The sequence below is a fragment of the Arachis duranensis genome, chromosome 3 (genome assembly GCF_000817695.3).
Source record: "Arachis duranensis cultivar V14167 chromosome 3, aradu.V14167.gnm2.J7QH, whole genome shotgun sequence".
NCBI lineage: Eukaryota > Viridiplantae > Streptophyta > Magnoliopsida > Fabales > Fabaceae > Arachis > Arachis duranensis.
This window is the reverse complement of record NC_029774.3, coordinates 121,400,770-121,419,525: the sequence shown is the minus strand read 5'-3', so window position 1 is coordinate 121,419,525 and position 18,756 is coordinate 121,400,770. Positions and strand designations below refer to the sequence as shown.

At 33.5% G+C, this 18,756-nt stretch overlaps 3 protein-coding genes and 1 non-coding gene across 4 annotated transcripts; 1 reads left to right on the top strand and 3 right to left on the bottom strand.

The window, feature by feature from the left end:
• Window positions 1-1,381: 1,381 nt before the first annotated feature.
• On the bottom strand, window positions 1,382-1,708 carry LOC107480828 (uncharacterized). Its single transcript, XM_016101006.1, has one exon. The coding sequence runs from the start codon at window positions 1,706-1,708 to the stop codon at window positions 1,382-1,384; it is 327 nt and encodes a 108-aa protein (XP_015956492.1).
• An 11,793-nt stretch (window positions 1,709-13,501) lies between these two features.
• Window positions 13,502-14,335, bottom strand: LOC107480844 (uncharacterized). The gene has a single exon (XM_016101026.3). It carries the CDS (start codon window positions 14,199-14,201, stop codon window positions 13,653-13,655), a length of 549 nt encoding a protein of 182 aa, XP_015956512.1. The 5' UTR covers window positions 14,202-14,335; the 3' UTR covers window positions 13,502-13,652.
• A 762-nt stretch (window positions 14,336-15,097) lies between these two features.
• On the top strand, window positions 15,098-15,169 carry TRNAP-AGG (transfer RNA proline (anticodon AGG)). The gene has a single exon. It is a non-coding gene; the product is annotated as a tRNA-Pro (tRNA).
• Window positions 15,170-15,285: 116 nt separating this feature from the next.
• LOC107480882 (rop guanine nucleotide exchange factor 5) lies at window positions 15,286-18,478 on the bottom strand. The gene is made up of 7 exons (XM_016101084.3): window positions 17,744-18,478; window positions 17,246-17,362; window positions 16,996-17,150; window positions 16,834-16,908; window positions 16,463-16,753; window positions 16,018-16,374; window positions 15,286-15,941 (listed from the first exon to the last, which is right to left on the bottom strand). The coding sequence occupies exons 1-7, from the start codon at window positions 18,060-18,062 to the stop codon at window positions 15,456-15,458; spliced, it is 1,800 nt and encodes a 599-aa protein (XP_015956570.1). The 5' UTR covers window positions 18,063-18,478; the 3' UTR covers window positions 15,286-15,455.
• Between the last annotated feature and the right edge of the window lie 278 nt (window positions 18,479-18,756).

The window sequence follows — 18,756 nt, the reverse complement described above, 5'->3', positions numbered from 1 at the left end:
ATTTATAATAAATAATTTAATATTAATTTTTTATATAAATATAATATTTTATTATAAAAATTATCATGTTATATATATATATATATATATTTTATTTTCACTATCAAATTTTTTTTATTCTGGCACTGGTTAGAGTTTAATAAATAAACATTCACTGAAATTCACACCAGCCGACCAGCGACATACACAATTCTTACATATGTGAAATATTAACGTCCACAATTGATTACTCTTCCAAGTGTAACGCTAGAATAAAGAGTGTACTAGACGATGGATCTTATATAATTACTTGAAAGGCTAAGAAAGCCGAAAGCTATTTATTTATTACGTTATAGTTTATTACAATTGAACATACATGTGTGAGCTGCTATATATACATAGCGAGCTCAATTTATTATATATTAAAGATAGAAGAACAACTATTATTGTAACTTGAACTTGACCATATGGCATAACTTCAGGCGCCATATATAGCTCACGCTCTTAGCCTTCAAGGTATGTGATCATATGCTGCAAAATGATCATGTGAAAAATTCAGTACGTAAGCATATGGTTAAAATTTACGGCCAATAATACAAATTAAAACTATAATTATATACTCTAAATCACTTCTTCCTTTACTATAACTTAAACTTTCACTTCAGTATAATTAATCGGTATTTGAAAAGCAAAAGAAGACATCACATTGAATTCAAGAATAGTTAAATAAGTCCCACTAAATAACATGGTTTTGAGAAGAATTGACCAGTTTAATCAGATTAATTAATTAAAAATCGATTATGAGACCAATTCAGTTCATGATAAAAATTGATTATCAAGTTTTAAATCTTTAAAATTTTAAATTTCTAATTTTACTGATACTTAATTCGAATTTTGTGATGTTGCTAAATAATATAACTAACTTTAATTTAAAATTATGAACTACTTTTTTTCAGCTAATAATCAATTAATTATTTTTTAGGTTTTAAATTTTTCTTTTTTATGTTTAAACGTTTGTTTACTGACAGATTGTTAACTAAAAAAACACTGAAGGATCAGCGTGAATTTATTGTTTTTAATTGGCAATTTTTAGTCATAAATATGATTTTTTTTTTTTTTAGTTTAGTAATTCAGCAACGTATTTTTAATCCACAACAAAAAAACAATAAATTCTACTATCCTCTAGCATTAATATTAAAAAAAGAGGAGTGCTAGAGGCAACCAATTTTATGAGTTGTAGTTATTAATTAATATTTTTAATGATGTAAAATTTTATCTAATGATAAAAAATTATTTATTTTTCTTTTACTGACTAAGTATTGATCAAATTTTAATAAAAGTGCTGGATTCTAGATTTTCTCGTAAATGAAAAAATAAAAGTAGATTTAATGACCTGCAGGGTTTAGGGGTTGTCATGATAGGCGTGGTGGCAGCGAGAGGGGATGGTCATGGCGACGTGTGGGTCGACACCGATTTTGGTGAAGGCATCGGAACTGAAGACGGTAACGAGGCATTGGAAGGAGACGTTTTGAAGGTCCTGGCAACACTGCCTAGACACGGGTGCGTACAAGTTTCTTGCTGGTTTCTCGCAGTGGCTGAGCTTATGAGTGAGTATCCTCTGTGTGCTGAACTTCCCGCACGGCCCGTATTGCTTCTCGCTTTCAAGCTCAGCCATTGTCACCCCTATCACCAAACTCAAAACCACCACCAACAATATTGACTTGTTCATTTTCGATAACTGATTAACTGATGTGTCTATGTATGTATGTATGTATGTGATGAATATGATACGATTGTGCTCTGTGTTAAGGACTATTTATAGCGACTGATTTGCTTCACTAATAACAATAACAGAAATGCTACTTGTCCTTCTCACTAAAGTCTAAAACAATGTTCCAAAAGCATATGGTTTTTGATTAGTTAGAACCCAGAAATTATGTAGTTATCTATATTAAGATTTTTTGGAGCGATAAATTAAAAAAAAAGTCTAAAAAACTAACTACATTATAAATCAATTAGGACAGTGGAGAATTATTTTTTGTTTATTTTATAACAAACTTAACTTTTAACTAATTTATTAGAATTGCCTTCACCTCCTAATTAATTCTCTATTAAAACCAATAAATTAAGGTGAAAATTCAGGTGCAGTTGACTTCACGTAAAGTTGATAATTCAGAACTATTAGATGATTTGACAAAATTTCAACTAACACTCTCAGTTATAAATTTCACATTAAGTCGATTGCACTTTAGTTTTTCACCATAAATTAAATGCATGCCATCCATTGGAATGTTACTAAAATATATAGCGTGGAATTTCTTCAGTTAGGAACGACCTATTATTTTAGGTAGTAAATATATTTTTTATTTTTAAATTAATGCTAATTTATTTTTATCTTTTTATATTAAAAATATTGATCTCTTAATTTTTTTTATTATGAAAAAAAATGCTTCATGATGAAAATAAAAATAAATATTATGAATTTTTGTATATTTATGCAAATTATATTATTACTTTACATGCATATTTTTTAGTAAAATAATTGACAACAAAAATAATTATTAAATAGGTTATGATGGTAGAATAATTAATTTTTTTTATAATAATATAATCATTTTTTTATGAAAACTACTAAATGTAAATTTCTATACAATGTCAATTAACTAATTTTTTGTTATAAAAAGGAAACACAATAATTAACTAAGCTAACATACTTAAATCTTCATTGCACATTTAAAATTATAAAAAAAATAATACATTTAAAATGTGAAATTTATATAATTAAGTTGTCCAAATCTGATTATAATAAATGTGTAATTTAAAAATTTTAATGTATGCTTTTAAATACATATTTTTTATTTTTTATTTTTTGGTTATGTACCAAAATATTTAATCGTAAATATCAACGGATGCTTTCTATTGGCGAATGAATAATATAATAACATATACTGTATGCATGCAGATGCATGTCTTCAGTTTTGGTCTTTAATACGATTATAGATAAGTCAAATCTAAATTCTCAATCTCTTGATTTTATGTACTAAATAAGGTGATAATGAGTAGAATAGAGTAAAATTTATATCTAATATTTTAATCGTATTCGTAAGTTAAAATTTTTATATAAACTCAATTTTATTATATTCGCGAGTAAAGAATATCTCAATTCTAATTCTACCTATTTTTAATTCATAAGTTACAAAAAATATACAATATTATTATATAACTTGATGATAATTTAAAATAAAATTAATTTTTATATAAAAAAAACGTATTAAATTAATAATTAATTTTTTTTAATAACTAAAAATATTTTTAGTTATTTAAAATAAAATTAATTTTTTGTATTTAGCAAAAAAATTTTGGTTCAATATCTATTTAAGAGAAAGAGAGAGAGAGAGAGATGTTGCCGCCCTAGTGCTAAACATATAATTTGGTATCATCCAGACTTCAAAGGGAGCAGCTAGCTAATACTACTTTGTCGTACATCACAAAACTAAGATCTTATCTTAGTTACAAACCTATGTGAACTGTACTTTGACAAGTATTGCTCGATGGCTTTTAATTTCTCGAGGTTCAAATTCAAAAACAAAACGCAAAACTAATGGCAATGCAAATTTTGTTTGACTATTTTGGAGTGTTACAATGTACCAACTTTAAACTTGGGGCATGATGTAAGAAATAATCTAATCGATGCAAACAGAATATATACTAAACAGGTAGAGTATAATTCTGGTTCTTAAATTTTTTTAAAATTTTTAAAAAATTAATATTTAATTTAATTTTTATTATTTAACATAAATTTTAATTTTATTCCTAATGTTAAGTTTTTAATAGTTAGTCAATTCAATTTTTTTTATACTTTTACGGCTGAACTATAATGAAAATTAAAGCAACCAAACCATGCAGACTGACAAAACAATGTCTGAAAGCTTGTGGTTTAATTTAGAATCAAATCAACATGTATATATTTTTGTTTACTATAAGGAGACAATGCAATAACAAAAAAGATAAAATCAAAAGCAAATCAAATAAAGTGGGCTAATATAAGCCCACACTAGTTGCAACTTCGTACTTACTACCAAGAAATCCAATTGCTTGAAGAGTTTTTAGACTTTCGATACCCTCATTACTCTTATTAAATCCGATCAATTACTGTGGCTATAAACCAAAAAAATAATTCATGTTTAAGTTAAAACTTAAAACCATTAAGAATGATTATTGCTAAACCAAGTTGGGTTGGTCTAGTGGTTAGTTCACTGGTCCGCTTAAGGCTCAGTACCGCTAATCTCTCTCTCTTTTATATTCTTTACTACAATATTATTAAATATATCTATTAATATAGTAATTCTAGTGAACATTACTACTAGAGCTATCTAATTATATTTCCATACATTATATTTGTTACCTCTTCTTTATTTATTTATTTATTTAGTTATTTTACAATACGTTATCAGCACGATGCTCTAACGAAATTTTATGAAGACTTCAGGTAACAAATTTTCATTGTGTCGAAACTCTTTCATCTTGAATTTAATGCTCTTAATATATCTGAAAATAATTATTTATCATGAATACTAGATGCTAAAATCCATCTTGATTCAATGGATCTTGGAGATACCATTAAGGTTGAAAATAATACATCCCAAAAGGATATAGTCAAAGTCATAATTTTCCTTCATCCTCATCTTGACATATGATTGAAAAATAAATATCCCACATTAAAAGATCCTGCAGATCTGTGGAAAGACCTTGAAAAAGGTATAATCATGAAAAGACGGTGATACTTCCTCAAGCCCGATATGTTAGAGAAAATTTTCTCGACCTTCCATGTCTCGAATGTGCTCCTGCAGCAGCAGTATCAAGAAAAAGAATTTTAAAATATTCTGAGTTAATTTCTTACCTTTTTGTTGTTGAACGCAACAATTAGTTACTTTTGAGAAATCATGAAGCGCGCCCAACTGGCGCTGTCCCATTTCCTGAAGCAAATACGACAAATTATAACCCCAGAAGAGGTAAATGGCAAGATTTTGATAACAAGAAAAATTACGGAAGGAAAAAAAATTATGTTCATAAGAAAATATCTCACCAGAAGTGGGATAAAGAAAGAAACAATGGGCAAAGTAAATCAATTGAGGATAAATACTTCCGTTGTGGTGGAAAGAGCCATTGGTCACGTACCTATCGTACAACTAGTTGATCTTTATCAAGCATCCTTGAAAAAGGATGACAAAGAAAAAGAAACAAATTTTGTTTCAAATAATAAAAATTTCACCACTCATTATGATGTATCTAATTTCTTTAAGGATTTTGAAGAAAATTTTGGCTATTTGATCAATAATGGAATAGTTTGATATATGTTTGTGTTTGTTAAGTATTCATGTGAATAATGTTGATGTGCATGTACTTCTATTCATTTTATTATTATTATTATTATTATTATTTGTCTTTGAAAAAAATGGCAATGACATATTCTGAAGATATTTGCCTTGGATAGTGCAAGTTCGCACACTATTCTTAAAAGTGATATATATTTTACCCATCTTGTGTCAAAAAAAGAATATGTTAATACTATTATTGGTGATAGAAGGCTCCGGAGAGCTATAATTTTGTTTCTCGGAGGAACAAAATTTATAATAAAAAAATGCACTATTATCTACCAAGTCTCTGAGAAACTTGTTGAGTTTGAAAGATATTCGCCGAAATAGATATCATATTGAAACAATGAATGAAGGAAATCATGAGTATTTATTTATCACAACTCATGATTTAAATAAAAAGGTTACATTAGAAAAGTTGTCATTACTTTCATCTGGTTTATATTATACCAAGATTAGTGCAATTGAATCACATGCCACTGTAAATCAGAAGTTTACTAGCTCTAATGAATTCATAACTTGACACGACCGATTGGGTCATCCGGGAACAACCATGATGAGGAGAATTATTGAAAACTTTCATGGGCCTTCACTAAAAAATCAGAAGATCCTTAAAACTAGTTAATTTTGTTGTGCTGCATGTTCTTAATGGAAGTTAATTTTAAGGCAATCACCAGTAAAGATTGGATTTGAATCCTTGGAATTCCTAGAAAGGATTCATGGTGATATATGTGGACCTATTCATCCACCATGTGGGTTTTTAGATATTTTATGGTCTTGATAGACGCATCTTCGAGATGGTCACATGTGTGCTTATTGTCCTCTCGCAACCTGGCATTTGTGAGATTACTGGCTCAAATTATTCGATTAAAAGCACAATTTCCAAAAAATTCAATCAAAGCAATTCGTCTTGATAATGCTGGTGAATTTACTTCCCAAGCTTTTGATGCTTATTGTATGGCTAATGAAATAAGTATTGAACATCCAGTAGCTTATGCTCACACACAAAATGGGTTAGCAGAATCACTTATTAAGCGCCTCCAATTAATTTCTAGACCCTTACTTATGAGAACAAATCTCCCAACCTCGGTTTGGGACATGCTATTTTACATGCCGCAGCACTTATTCGTTTGAGGCCAACGAGTTACCATCAGTTTGTAAACCCCGGTTAAATTAGTAGATAATTAGTCAATAAATTAGTTTTTAATAAGAAGGATTAGAAATGTGAATATTATATTAAATTACGGTAGAGCTAATCAAAACGAGAATTTTGACACTAATTTCGAAAAAAAGTCCAAAATTAGACCGAAAAGATCGAACCAGTTGAACCGAATCCAAACCGGGTTGTCGGTCCAACCGGACCAGCTCTTTTAAGTGAACCCAAGCCCTTCGCCCCCTTCATTCCAACAGAAACGAAGCTTTCAGCTTCCAGGGGAGGGAAAAACAAAAACTTCACCGAAACCCTTACGTTACTTTCCAAATCCCATAACTTCTCCGTCCGAGCTCCGATTGTCGCACCGTTTGCGGTCACGCATCTACCGCGTCGAGCTCTACATTTCTACCGGAACAATTTCACTGGTAACTTGTTTAATCACTCTCAGTCCACTTTTTCCCCAATTTTCAAATTTTTAATGGGAAGGTTGAATTTCTTTGATTTCAAATGTTTTAGGATCCAATTAGTTTGAGGAAAACGTCCACTCTTACTTATGTGAAGCTTGGATAAGGTAAGGATATGATAATTTTATTTTATTTTCATTGAATTTTAGTTTTGAGTATTAAATTGGATATATATGTGTTATGAATGTGTATTAGGTTGTGAATAAATAATTAGAATTTGAAATTGTGAATACTGGAACTTAGAGGAAGCAAATTAGTTGAGTTTTGAGGGGCTGCCTTGGTTTTGAATAAATAGCTTTGGTCGTTACGTGGAAATCGGCCAAGGCATGGTTTAGTTTTCTTACATTTAATATATAATGTTCTGTGAAAACATAGGCTAGATGACCATAGGATAAGTTGGAATGCAGGTTTATGTTTAATGTTTAGTAATTTGTCGATGAATATATTTGGTTGAAGTTTATTAGATAATTAGTTATTAATTTTGGATGGTGAATGTTGTTATGTTAATTTGGAGAGAATTATGGTTGAATGTTATTGTTGATGAACAGGTTGGTTTGGTGCTTGTTGATTAACTAATGATTTCGTAAATTATTGATTTGAGGTATAACTATTGTGAAGGTTGTTGTGATAATGAGGTATTTTGTGTTAGAAGCCTAGGATTAGTGAACTATGATCCTTAGTTGAATTTTGGTTGTTGGATTTGAATATTGTATGAGTATAATTGTTGATCTAAGATAGATTTATTGTGGTGACTGTTATAATGAAGATGAAGGGTATGTTGAATTGAAAAGAAAGCATGTTTGGACCCGAAAAGGGTGGCAAAGTCCGAGTTTTAGAGGAGATGCTGTCGAAATTTTACAAAAATTAGAGATTTTGTTTATATGATTATTTAAAATGATTTAGATTCAAAAGTTATATGGTTTGATTTAGAGTTATTAAGAAAATGAGCATGTTTTAAGTTTGATTCATTTAGAAAAGAATGAATTATATTTTGAATTGGAACTATTGATGGACGGAATGGGAGGTGTGATAATGAAGGATAAGAATTGAATATGATTGACGTATAATGATGAATGAGATGTGATTGAGAATGATGTGTATGTTGATGAATTATAATTGAATTATTTATATGGCTTATGAATTTGAATAATCTGAGATACGAGATTCCCTGGATCAAGTGTCGTGGTTTGCCACCACGTGTACCAGGTTGAAAACTCGATACTATGTTGACCCTACGACGTAAGTGTCACCGGGCACTATATAAATTCCCGGGAATGTTACCCCGATTGAGCAATATTGATTATTTGAGAAAAAGCTATGCATAGACTCTTGGGGATGTACGTCGGGGGACAGTCTAAGGACAATTCAGACTTGTCAGGTTTGCTAGATAACCAACAGATGAGCCTCATCATCCATAGGACAGGCATGCATCATATGCATATTACTTGAATTACTTGCTTGTGCTTTAATTGGGTGTGCCTATATGTACTTGCCATGCTAAATGTGTATTTGTTACCTGTAATAACTGTAACCTTCTTGTGTTTGCTTTATGTGTCTATTTGTCTGTGAAAATGCATAAAGGAGTTGGAGGTGGAAGAATGACAGTATGAGACTTAGATTTAAGGTTAAGTTAAGTTAGGATTAAATATTTTTAGAAAACCACCTTTTATGGCTCCTGTTTAATACTTTAAGCTCTATAATCTAAGTGTCGGCGTTCTAGGATTGCCTCTGGCATTCCCAAGACATTATATATTATGTGTGTGGCACCTTTACCATACTGAGAACCTCTGGTTCTCATTCCATACTATGTTTTTGTTTTTCAGATGCAGGTCGAGAGGCATCTCGTTAGGCGTCTGGACTCTTAAAACAGAGTGGTTACAAGGTTATTTTGTTATGCTATGATGTGTATATATGTACTTGGTTTTCTCTCCACATAACTTGTTCTTTTGATCCTCCTAGAGGTTTATGGAGAGGCAGTATTGTGTATATGTACTTTTGGGTTTTGGGATATGTATGTATATATGTGTAAATATTCTCCGGCCAGTCTTGACTTCGCAGGCTGAGTTGGGAGCTTGTTATTTTGTTTCTTTGGCACTCTATTCCTACTTCTGTTATCTTATGTTTAATAATTGTGATTTTCTAAGCACGTAAGTTAACTCGTACCTTGAGCGTTGCGCTTTTATTTCGCAATTTTTGTTTCCTCTTTTATTCAAGGCTCCTAGCATATTATAATTCTTCTGCTATTACATGTACTCATTTTATTTTAGAGCTCGTAATATCACACCACCTCTTTTTTACGGCTTAAGTATAAAGCTTAGTGTGATAGGGTGTTACACAGTTCTCTCCTATGCAATTAGCTTTTGGCCAGCAACCAAATGTTTTCCATTTAAGAATATTTGGGTGTGCGATATATGTTCCCATTGCACCACCTAATCGCACCAAAATGGGACCCCAAAGAAAATTGGGGATATATGTTGGATATGATTCTCCCTCTATAGTGAGGTATCTTGAGATATAAACTGGAGATGTATTTAAAACCCGGTTTGCAGATTGTCATTTTGATGAATAAAAATTTCCAACATAAGGGGGAGAGAATAAGCTTCCTGAAAAGGAACTAAATTGGAATGCATCATCGTTGATGCATTTAGATCCTCGATCAGGGCAATGTGAACTAGAAGTTCAAAAGATTATACATTTGCAAAGAATAGCAAATGAATTGCCTAATATATTTTCTGATACAAAGAGGATAACCAAATATTATATACCAGCGAAAAAGGCCCCAATTCGAATTAATGTCCCAGTTGGACAAATTGCCACCGAAGCAAATACACGCCAGAAGCATGGCAGGCCTGTCGGTTCCAAAGACAAAAATCTTCGAAAGAAAAAAGAGGTAAATACTATTCCTGTTGAAAAAGACATAGTAAAGACACCTGCAATTGTCCAAAATTCTGATATAACGCTAGAAGACGTTCAGGTACCTGAAAAATGTGAAAATGACGAGATCTCGATAAATTATGTCTTTACAGGAGAGAAATGAGACCGAAATAAGACAATTGTCAATGAAATATTTGCATATAATGTGGCATTAAATATCATGCATGAAAATAAGGATCTTGAGCCAAGATCAGTCGAAGAATATCAACAAAGAGATGATTGGCCAAAATGGGAAGAAGCCATGAAGGCTGAATTAGACTCACTTGCAAAACGTGAAGTCTTTGGACCTGTAGTCTGTACACCAGAAGATGTAAAGCCTGTTGGATACCGATGGGTATTTGTGAGAAAATGAAATAAGAAAAATGAAGTTGTGCGCTACAAAGCCCGACTTATGGCACAAGGTTTTTCATAAAGGCCCGGTATAGATTATGAAAAAACGTATTCTCCTGTAGTGGATGCGATAACATTGAGTTATTTAGTCAGTTTATCTGCATATTATAAACTGCATATGAATTTAATGGATGTGGTAACAGCTTATTTATATGGCTCATTAGATCGGGATATCTATATGAAAGTCCCTGAAGGACTAAAGATATCTAAACCATCCAATGAATATTCAGAAGGGTTATACTCAGTCAAATTGCAAAGATCTTTATGTGGTCTAAAGCAATCTGGACGAATGTGGTATAGTCGTCTTACTGAATATCTGGCCAAAAATGGATTCAAGAATGATGATATCTGTCCATATATTTTCATAAAGAAATCTGCATCTGGATTCATTATAATTGATGTGTACATTGATGATTTAAATATTATTGGGACTCCTGAAGAGATTCCAACAATTATAAAAACTCTAAAAGAAGAATTTGAGATGAAATATCTTGGAAAGACTAAATTTTGTCTTGGCCTGCAGATCAAGCATACAAAAAATGGGATCTTTATTCATCAAACGACATACACAGAAAAGATCTTGAAAAGATTTTATATGGATAAGTCACATCCCTTTAGTACCCTAATGATCGTAAGATCTTTGGATGTGGAAAAGGATCAATTCCGTCCTAAAGAAGAGAATGAAGATATCCTTGGTCCTGAAGTACCATATCTTAGTGCTATTGGAGCGCTAATGTATCTTGCTAATAATACGCGACCTGACATATTATTCGCAGTGAATTTACTAGCAAGGTATAGTTCATCTCCAACCAGAAGACATTGGAGTGGAATCAAGCAAATCTTTCGGTATCTTCATGGAACGGTTGATATGGGATTGTTTTATCCATATGGATCCAAGTCACAACTAGTTGGCTATGCAGATGCTGGATACTTGTCTGATCCACACAAAGGAAGATCTCAAACAGGATACCTATTCACATATGGTGGTATAGCTATATCATGGAGGTCCACGAAACAGACGATTGCTGCAACATCCTCTAATCATGCCGAAATACTAGCGATACATGAAGCTAGTCGCGAATGTTTTTGGCTGAGGAGTCTGATTCAATATATTCTGTCATCATGTGGACTGATTGATCATAAGATAGCTCCAACTGTCCTGTTTGAAAATAATACAGCATGCATTGCTCAACTTAAGGGTGGATACATAAAAGGTGATAGAACAAAGCATATTTCTTCCAAATTCTTCTTCACTCATGATCTTCAAAATCAATGGACAATTGATGTCCAACAGATCCGCTCAAGTAAAAATTTGGCAGATTTATTTACAAAGTCACTCCCCAAATTCTCCTTTGAAAGATTAGTACACGAGATTGGGATGCGCCGATTTCGAGACATCAACTGATGTCGACAAGAGGGGGAGACTGTATTCTTTTTTCCTTGGTCAGATTTTTTTCCCATTAATTTTTTCTTGACAAGGTTTTTAATGAGGCAGTCCCCGTCACAAAGGATATTGTACTTTTTTTCCTTCACTAAAATTTTTTTTCCACTGAGTTTTTCTTTAGTAAGATTTTAATGAGGCATATTCCTAAATGGCCATCCAAGGAAAAGTATTGTGATAAGTATGAATGGATGGATGTCCATTTAATATATTGTGACTTTCTTCACAATATTGGGCGGCCAACTTTCTCAAGATTAAAAGAATCAATCTTTAAAATAGATGCAAATAAATGTACTTTGAAAAGCAAGGCTTAGTATGTGTATAAATAGAGGTTAAACCTCACTACGTAACACACAATTACACAACAATAAAAATATTAAATATTCTTTACTCTCTCTCTTATACTATTCTCTCTCTTATATTCTTTATGACAATATTATTAAATATATTTATCAATATAGTAATTCTAGTGAACATTACTACTAGAATTATCTAATTATATTTTCATACATTATATTTATTACTTTTTTTTTATTTATTTATTTAGTTATTTTACAACAACTGCACTCCTAATAACACGAGTAGATTTTAATATTTTATAACAGCACAAAGGGAAATTAGACTCTGGAGTCTGAACTTATTTCTCTATTTGACTGCATCACCTATCAAAACTAGAGCATTCCCAGTTTCCCACTTTCACCAAGGCCAATAAGTAGAACAAACACAAGGGAAACGTACATTGTTGGATCTTCCTTCTCTTCAAAGTACAATTCAAAGCTCAATTACTTTTTAAGCCAGTAACATTTATACCTGATAAGGCAACGAAGAAAGAGTGATTGAATGCGAGTCGGCATCATATGGCTTGCCAATAGGTTTGTCCCACCACCCTCTGCATTAGGGTTTTTCCCTTAAAAGAAACCAAACACAACCACTACTCTTTATGAGAAGACAACATCATCATTAAGCAATTAAAGACAACAATTAACAGCCATAAATGTTCAGTTAAAGCTTTCTTGCCCTCGAAGCTTCAATAAAAAGTAACCCTTATTTTTCAACTTGTTTTTTGTTTCATTGTCCTTTCGAGATTTCTATCATGTTCTAAGCAACCCCGCACATTACTTGATTTGAACCCCCTATACAGACTTTAGCAGTTGGCATTATAAGGCAGAAAGGCACAAAACCAAAGGCAAAATGTTACTCTGTCCAAGTATTACCACAAAAGCTGTTAAACTTGCCAAGGATACAAGGAAACTCTGTCCCCATGTGCATACAAGATTAAGCCAAACAAAGATGTTAGAACCACCAAATGATCTTATCCTAAATCTTACACAATTTTCTTCAATTTAGTATCATCTACAGAGAAGTGATCACTTGAAGAATGAAGAAGAATGTAGCAGCTTCTAATTTCCCCATACTCTTAATAAATTTCCTTCACACATTGAAACTACTCTAATGCTTACTTATAAGTTATAATATTTGTAATGACGAAAACTACAGATTATATAAAAAATTCAAATTCAAAATACAATCTCACTTCAGATCATAATCATCCATACCTTACTAACTATGATTCACAATATCAACAATTACATTTTACATGAATATGAATTTAATAACTTCACCAGTCCTCATTTAAAGTGATACTAACTATAACATCATGATTACATGCTCCAATTCAACCAAACTTTCCAATTCACCATCTTACTGTGTTTCATTCCAAACAAATTCAGCACAAAAGAAAACAATAATTACAACAAAAACCACATAAATTAAAATTAGTCACATCATAGAACAAGATTTAAATAAATAAATTCAGGCATTCAGGATTTAATTTTCGAATAAGAAGAAACAAAAACAGATTAGTCCCGTTCATTCAAGGTGATTGCAGAGCACAAAGTACAAAAAGAACAAGAACCCTAGCGAGTAAAAGCGTACAAAACAACGGAAACGTAAATGAGGAGGGCGATGGGGACGAGTATGAGGAGTGGCACGACGGCGGCGTAGGCGTGGGCGCTGCCGCAGGCGAGTGTTCCAAGCTTGATCTGGACAACGTTGACGAGTGCAAGCATAAGGAAGGCGCATCCAACAACAGAGCCGGCGCCGGAGACGAGCATGCCAGCGCGGAGAGCGGAGCGGTTGATGCGAGCGGCGATGAACTCAACGGCGGCGGGGTAGTGGATGGAGAAGTGGTGGTTGTTGTGACGGGAAAGGCGGATGGCTTGCTTGAGGGCGAGGGCGACGAGGCTGGAGAAGAGGAAGGAGCTGAAAGAGTAGACGTGGAAGGCGACGACATTCTCGGCGATGGCGGCGGTGGGAGAGCAGGCTGGATCGGCGTTGAGGTTGTTAGAGGGGTCGTTGGGGTTCCAAGAGAGGCCGACGAAGACGGCGAGGGTGAAGAGGGAGTTCACGTTCACGATGGCGTCCAGTGCTGTAATGTGGAGCCTCGTGAACGACGAAGATGACATTGCGTTTTGTTTCTTCGTCGTGATCTTTCCAAGCGCGTCGTCGTCGGAAATGGACAGTGTCTTTGTCTTTTCCACTCTTTCTTCTCAAAGAGTAAAGTTTGCTAAACCAAAAGAAAAAAAAAAATGTTTCTCCAAAGTTCGACAAAATCTCCATTTTGCTACCTCATATTTAGGCGATTATTTATGTTGGTCTCCAAAATTTAAAATTATTTATATTGGTTCTCCAGATTTAAGTTTGGACACCAATATAGTTCCTCGACTTTTTCTTGATGACGAGAGTTATATTTGTGTCCAATTTAGTTCCTGAAACCTTAATTATAAATTGGATACAAATACAACTCTCGTCATATTAGCTAGCCAATACAGCATCCAACATAATAGCTCATCTCAACACTCTATTTACTTAATTATCACCGAAAAGAGTTGAGGGACCATATTAGTGTACAAACTTAAATCTGAAAGACCAATATAGATAATTTTAAATTTTAAAGACCAAAATGAGTAATCGCATGAATCTCAATGGCAAAAATAGAGATTTAGTCCGAAAGTTCAAACAATTTTAATTTTCTTTATGGAAAAAAAAATTCATAAATAGTTAAAATTTTTTCCATTTCTTTTAATTTTATATTGAAACCTTCTCCAGGTAGCTTAAGCCATGTGGAATTAGGACTTTGGTCCGCATTCGGCAACCTGATTAGTAAACAGCGTTATTAATTAATTAACCATACAAAATCAGTAAAAAATATAAACTATATAAAATATAAACTATATAGTAATTAATTTTGACGAGTAATTCGAATATATAAATAGTATTTTTATTGATCAATAGTGCTTAAAAGGTTTCAGTAACCTAGATAATCAATTTATAATTAAAAGAAAAAAACTTAAGGAAGAAAGGGCATTTGGTCTAGTGGTATGATTCTCGCTTAGGGTGCGAGAGGTCCCGAGTTCAATTCTCGGAATGCCCCACTCTATTATGATATACTTTCAATTATATTTTTTCTCCACCAGTGCCCAATTGCCGGTAAGGATATTCCTTCAATCACTCCACACTTGCTAATTTTGCTACGGATGATAAAAATAATTTAAGAAAAGAAACTCTGGTACCTTCAATTGACTAGATATCATTTTAAATACTAAAATGAATTTCAGCAAATTTAAATACAAATACATATACTATACCATTACCAACTACTTCTGCTTCTAACAACTACGAATTTGAATTCTCAACTTCCAACAAATACAGATCTAAAACTACTTTGTCTTGTTCCTTATGGTCTGAGCTTGTTGCTGTTGTTCATTCTTCTTGTTATTCAGATTTGAAGAATTAACCTCTGTAGAATTGCTACATATCTTTGCCTTTGTCTCTACTCCAAGATAATTTGACAAGACTCTTCTGACCCCAAATCCCCGCCTATGTGGTTTCATGATGTTATTGTTGGGGTTGTTGTGGAGGAAAGGAGTTCTCTCCCCTCTTGCAGGACTAATCAATGGCGCCGGAGAAAAGCCAGGTGTGCCGATTCCTGCTTTGTGTGGAGTGCCAGAGACAGACACCGAGAACGGACGCGAAACCTTCTGCTGAGACACCACATTAACCGTACTACTAGGAACCAATGGAAACCTATCCGAGTGTTTGGTCAGGTCATCCACATATAGCAAGTCATCGATACGTGCTACAATGTTGAAAGCCATGCTCTCCAACACTCTTGAGTAGCTCTCCAATATGGATTTTCCAACATCCTAAAATATTCAGAGTTAAATGTGTCAATATCAACATTTTTATATTTGGATTGGATAAAAGAGAAATGTATGGAACCTTGTTGCATTGGATCTTGCTGGTATCAAGGGTAGTTTGAGTTAAGCCGGGGAATCGCTGCTTCAAGGAATTTAGAATGCTTTCAGCTCTGTCTGCTAAGAGTTCTCTCTTGTCTCCATCTACCATGAAGTCCTTAACAATCTCCCAAGAGGACTTTGTAGTTGAACGGTTTGGATTAGGTGAGGGTCTCGGGTGAGCTCTCCGCCGCCACACATAGATCGCCGCCTCAACGCGGTTAGCAATCTCTAGTGCAACATGCTCAGAGGAGAGGTCTAAGCAATCTAGCAAGCACTCAGCAGAGAATTGATCTGATGTGATGTAACGGTAAATGAAATCCCCCAAGCATGTCCTTCCATTCTGAGGCAGGTTCAAAGTACAATTTGTCAACATTTCAATCATATTTTGGTTAGAAGATTCAAGTGTAAGAATTTAAACAATAAGAGACCTTAGGAAGCAATTCCAAATATGATTCTGGAACTTCCATATCAGCCAAAGCAATGCTGTTTATGGACATGGCTGCTTTTAGAATTTGGTTTGCACATTCTCTTGAGTGATTCAATTGTTTTCTTGAGTTTTCGCCAAGACCTGCAGGGGGGACACGGGGCACGGGGAGCCACCACTTCTCGTCTTGCCGTTGAATAGTCTTGCGAAATGAGGCCGTTCCATCGGCTTCCGGGGCTACAATTCCTTGGTCAACATACCAGAACTCAGTGGAGGTGAAACCATCCAATATGTCCTGTAATAGAAAGTATAAATTCACATGTGACAACAATCACCAATGTAGTGTGCATTCAAACAACAAGATTCATCACTCACGAGAAGCATGTTATCAAGTTTCCTAAGCGCTGGAACATTGATAAAAATATCTGTCCTTGGCCTGCAAGTCATTACCTGTTAGAAATAGAAACATTATGATTCATATTCCACTTTTGTTGAATGAAACTGCACTTGAAAATTTAGGACTCAATCCAAATTTACCTCTAGCTTGCTTCCATCAGGGAATGTTTGCCAAGAAGGTATTAGTTCAACAATGTGATCACTAACACTAACAAGCCATTCCATCTCTCTTCTCCACATAGCTTTCTTTTCAGAAGGTAGAGGTTCTAATCTCCATAATTGTCCAAACACAGTGGCTACACAAGTTGCATAAAAGTTCAAAATGAATTAAATTGCACAATTTTAATTCAAACTTTGAAGTTTGAAAGTATCAGAAGAAGGCAATGCATACCGCACAGATTAGTGATAGCATTTGAGATGGCCAAAGCAGTACAAACCCCTTTCCCAGAACCTGACATGTCTTCACCAAGCAACAATTTTGCAAACCTTTCCTTCATCATTTCAGCATCTGCTCCAATTTGAAAGGAATTAACAAACCTACTAGCAATAATCATATATCATCCTAAATCATCTTCTAATAATTCTTCTACTTCCTACTAAATAAGGTAAAAGTGAAATACATTTATTATCTTAAAAACAGAACAAACAGTAAAAAAAAAAAAAAATCCTTATTTGAAAAATTGACAGGATATTTAGAAAAATGATTTAGGAGAATAAACTACAACTAAACCGACATAAAAAGGGATTATTAGATTCCAATGAATAATTAAACTGAAAAAAAAGAAAAGCGTTGTCATCGTTATACTTTTGAAAATTCAAGCACATCAACCACTTTTATAGTTCTGATATCATTAAACAAGACAGATTTCTAAAATAACGAGAAACTGACCTGACACTTTTGAACCAATACTACTAAATTTTGTGTCATCCAAATGATGTTCTTGATCATTATCTTTTTCATCAGATTTCCCACACTTGGAAACTGCAGCTTTCAGAATAGGCCATCCAAGAGGAGGAGCAGGTGGAGATGGAGAAGAAGACCCTTTTGCTGCTTTTGCTTCTTCATTTGATGAACACGAGGAAATTGAATTTGATCCACTGAAACTGCTTTCTCTTGACTCAGCAGTGGAATCAGTTAACGACTCTTTCTTAACCAACCCATCTCTCTTCTTCCGAAATTCTTCACTCTTCTTAGACAAAGCACTCATCTTTAACAGCTAACTACAAATTCTCTTTCACTTCCCACACCCACACACAACACAAGCTTATATATATGAAAAGGCAAAAGGGGTAGTCACCACTCACTTCACCACTGACCCAGATAAGATTCACCAGGTCCCAGTAACATAGGCTTGGACATGGAAGGAACAAAGGAAGAGGAGAAATGTGATATTATTATTATTATAGGGAGGGACCGATTCTAAGGTTGTTTTGAAACGAAAAAAGACGATGAAATGATGAAGACGTGTGGCCTTTTCCGTAAAAGTTTGTGTGTTTTGAGATGCTTCAAAAAAAGGAAGCACATTTCATACAGAGAGTGTTAGAAAGTTCGGAAATTTGATTTCAAGTTTGAAGCTTTGCAATTGGAAGTGGCACCTGCCATGTCCCAACGTCTCTCTCTGGCTTTCGCTCTCACAGTAATGCGTACGTTCAAATTTTATATCATTTTTATTAACAATTTTTGAAAACTGGTTGCTGTGCAAAACGACGAATACCTTAAATTACATTATTGCCCCTATGCACAGTTAAATAATTAATTTGTTGTGTCTTTTTGTAAGTGTACTTTAGCAACGAAATTAGTACTGTTATGCCAAACTAGTACTTTAATTATGCTATTTGCTAACGCAATCAGAATGTTATAATTTATTCTTAAAATATATTTAATATTAATAGTAATTATTT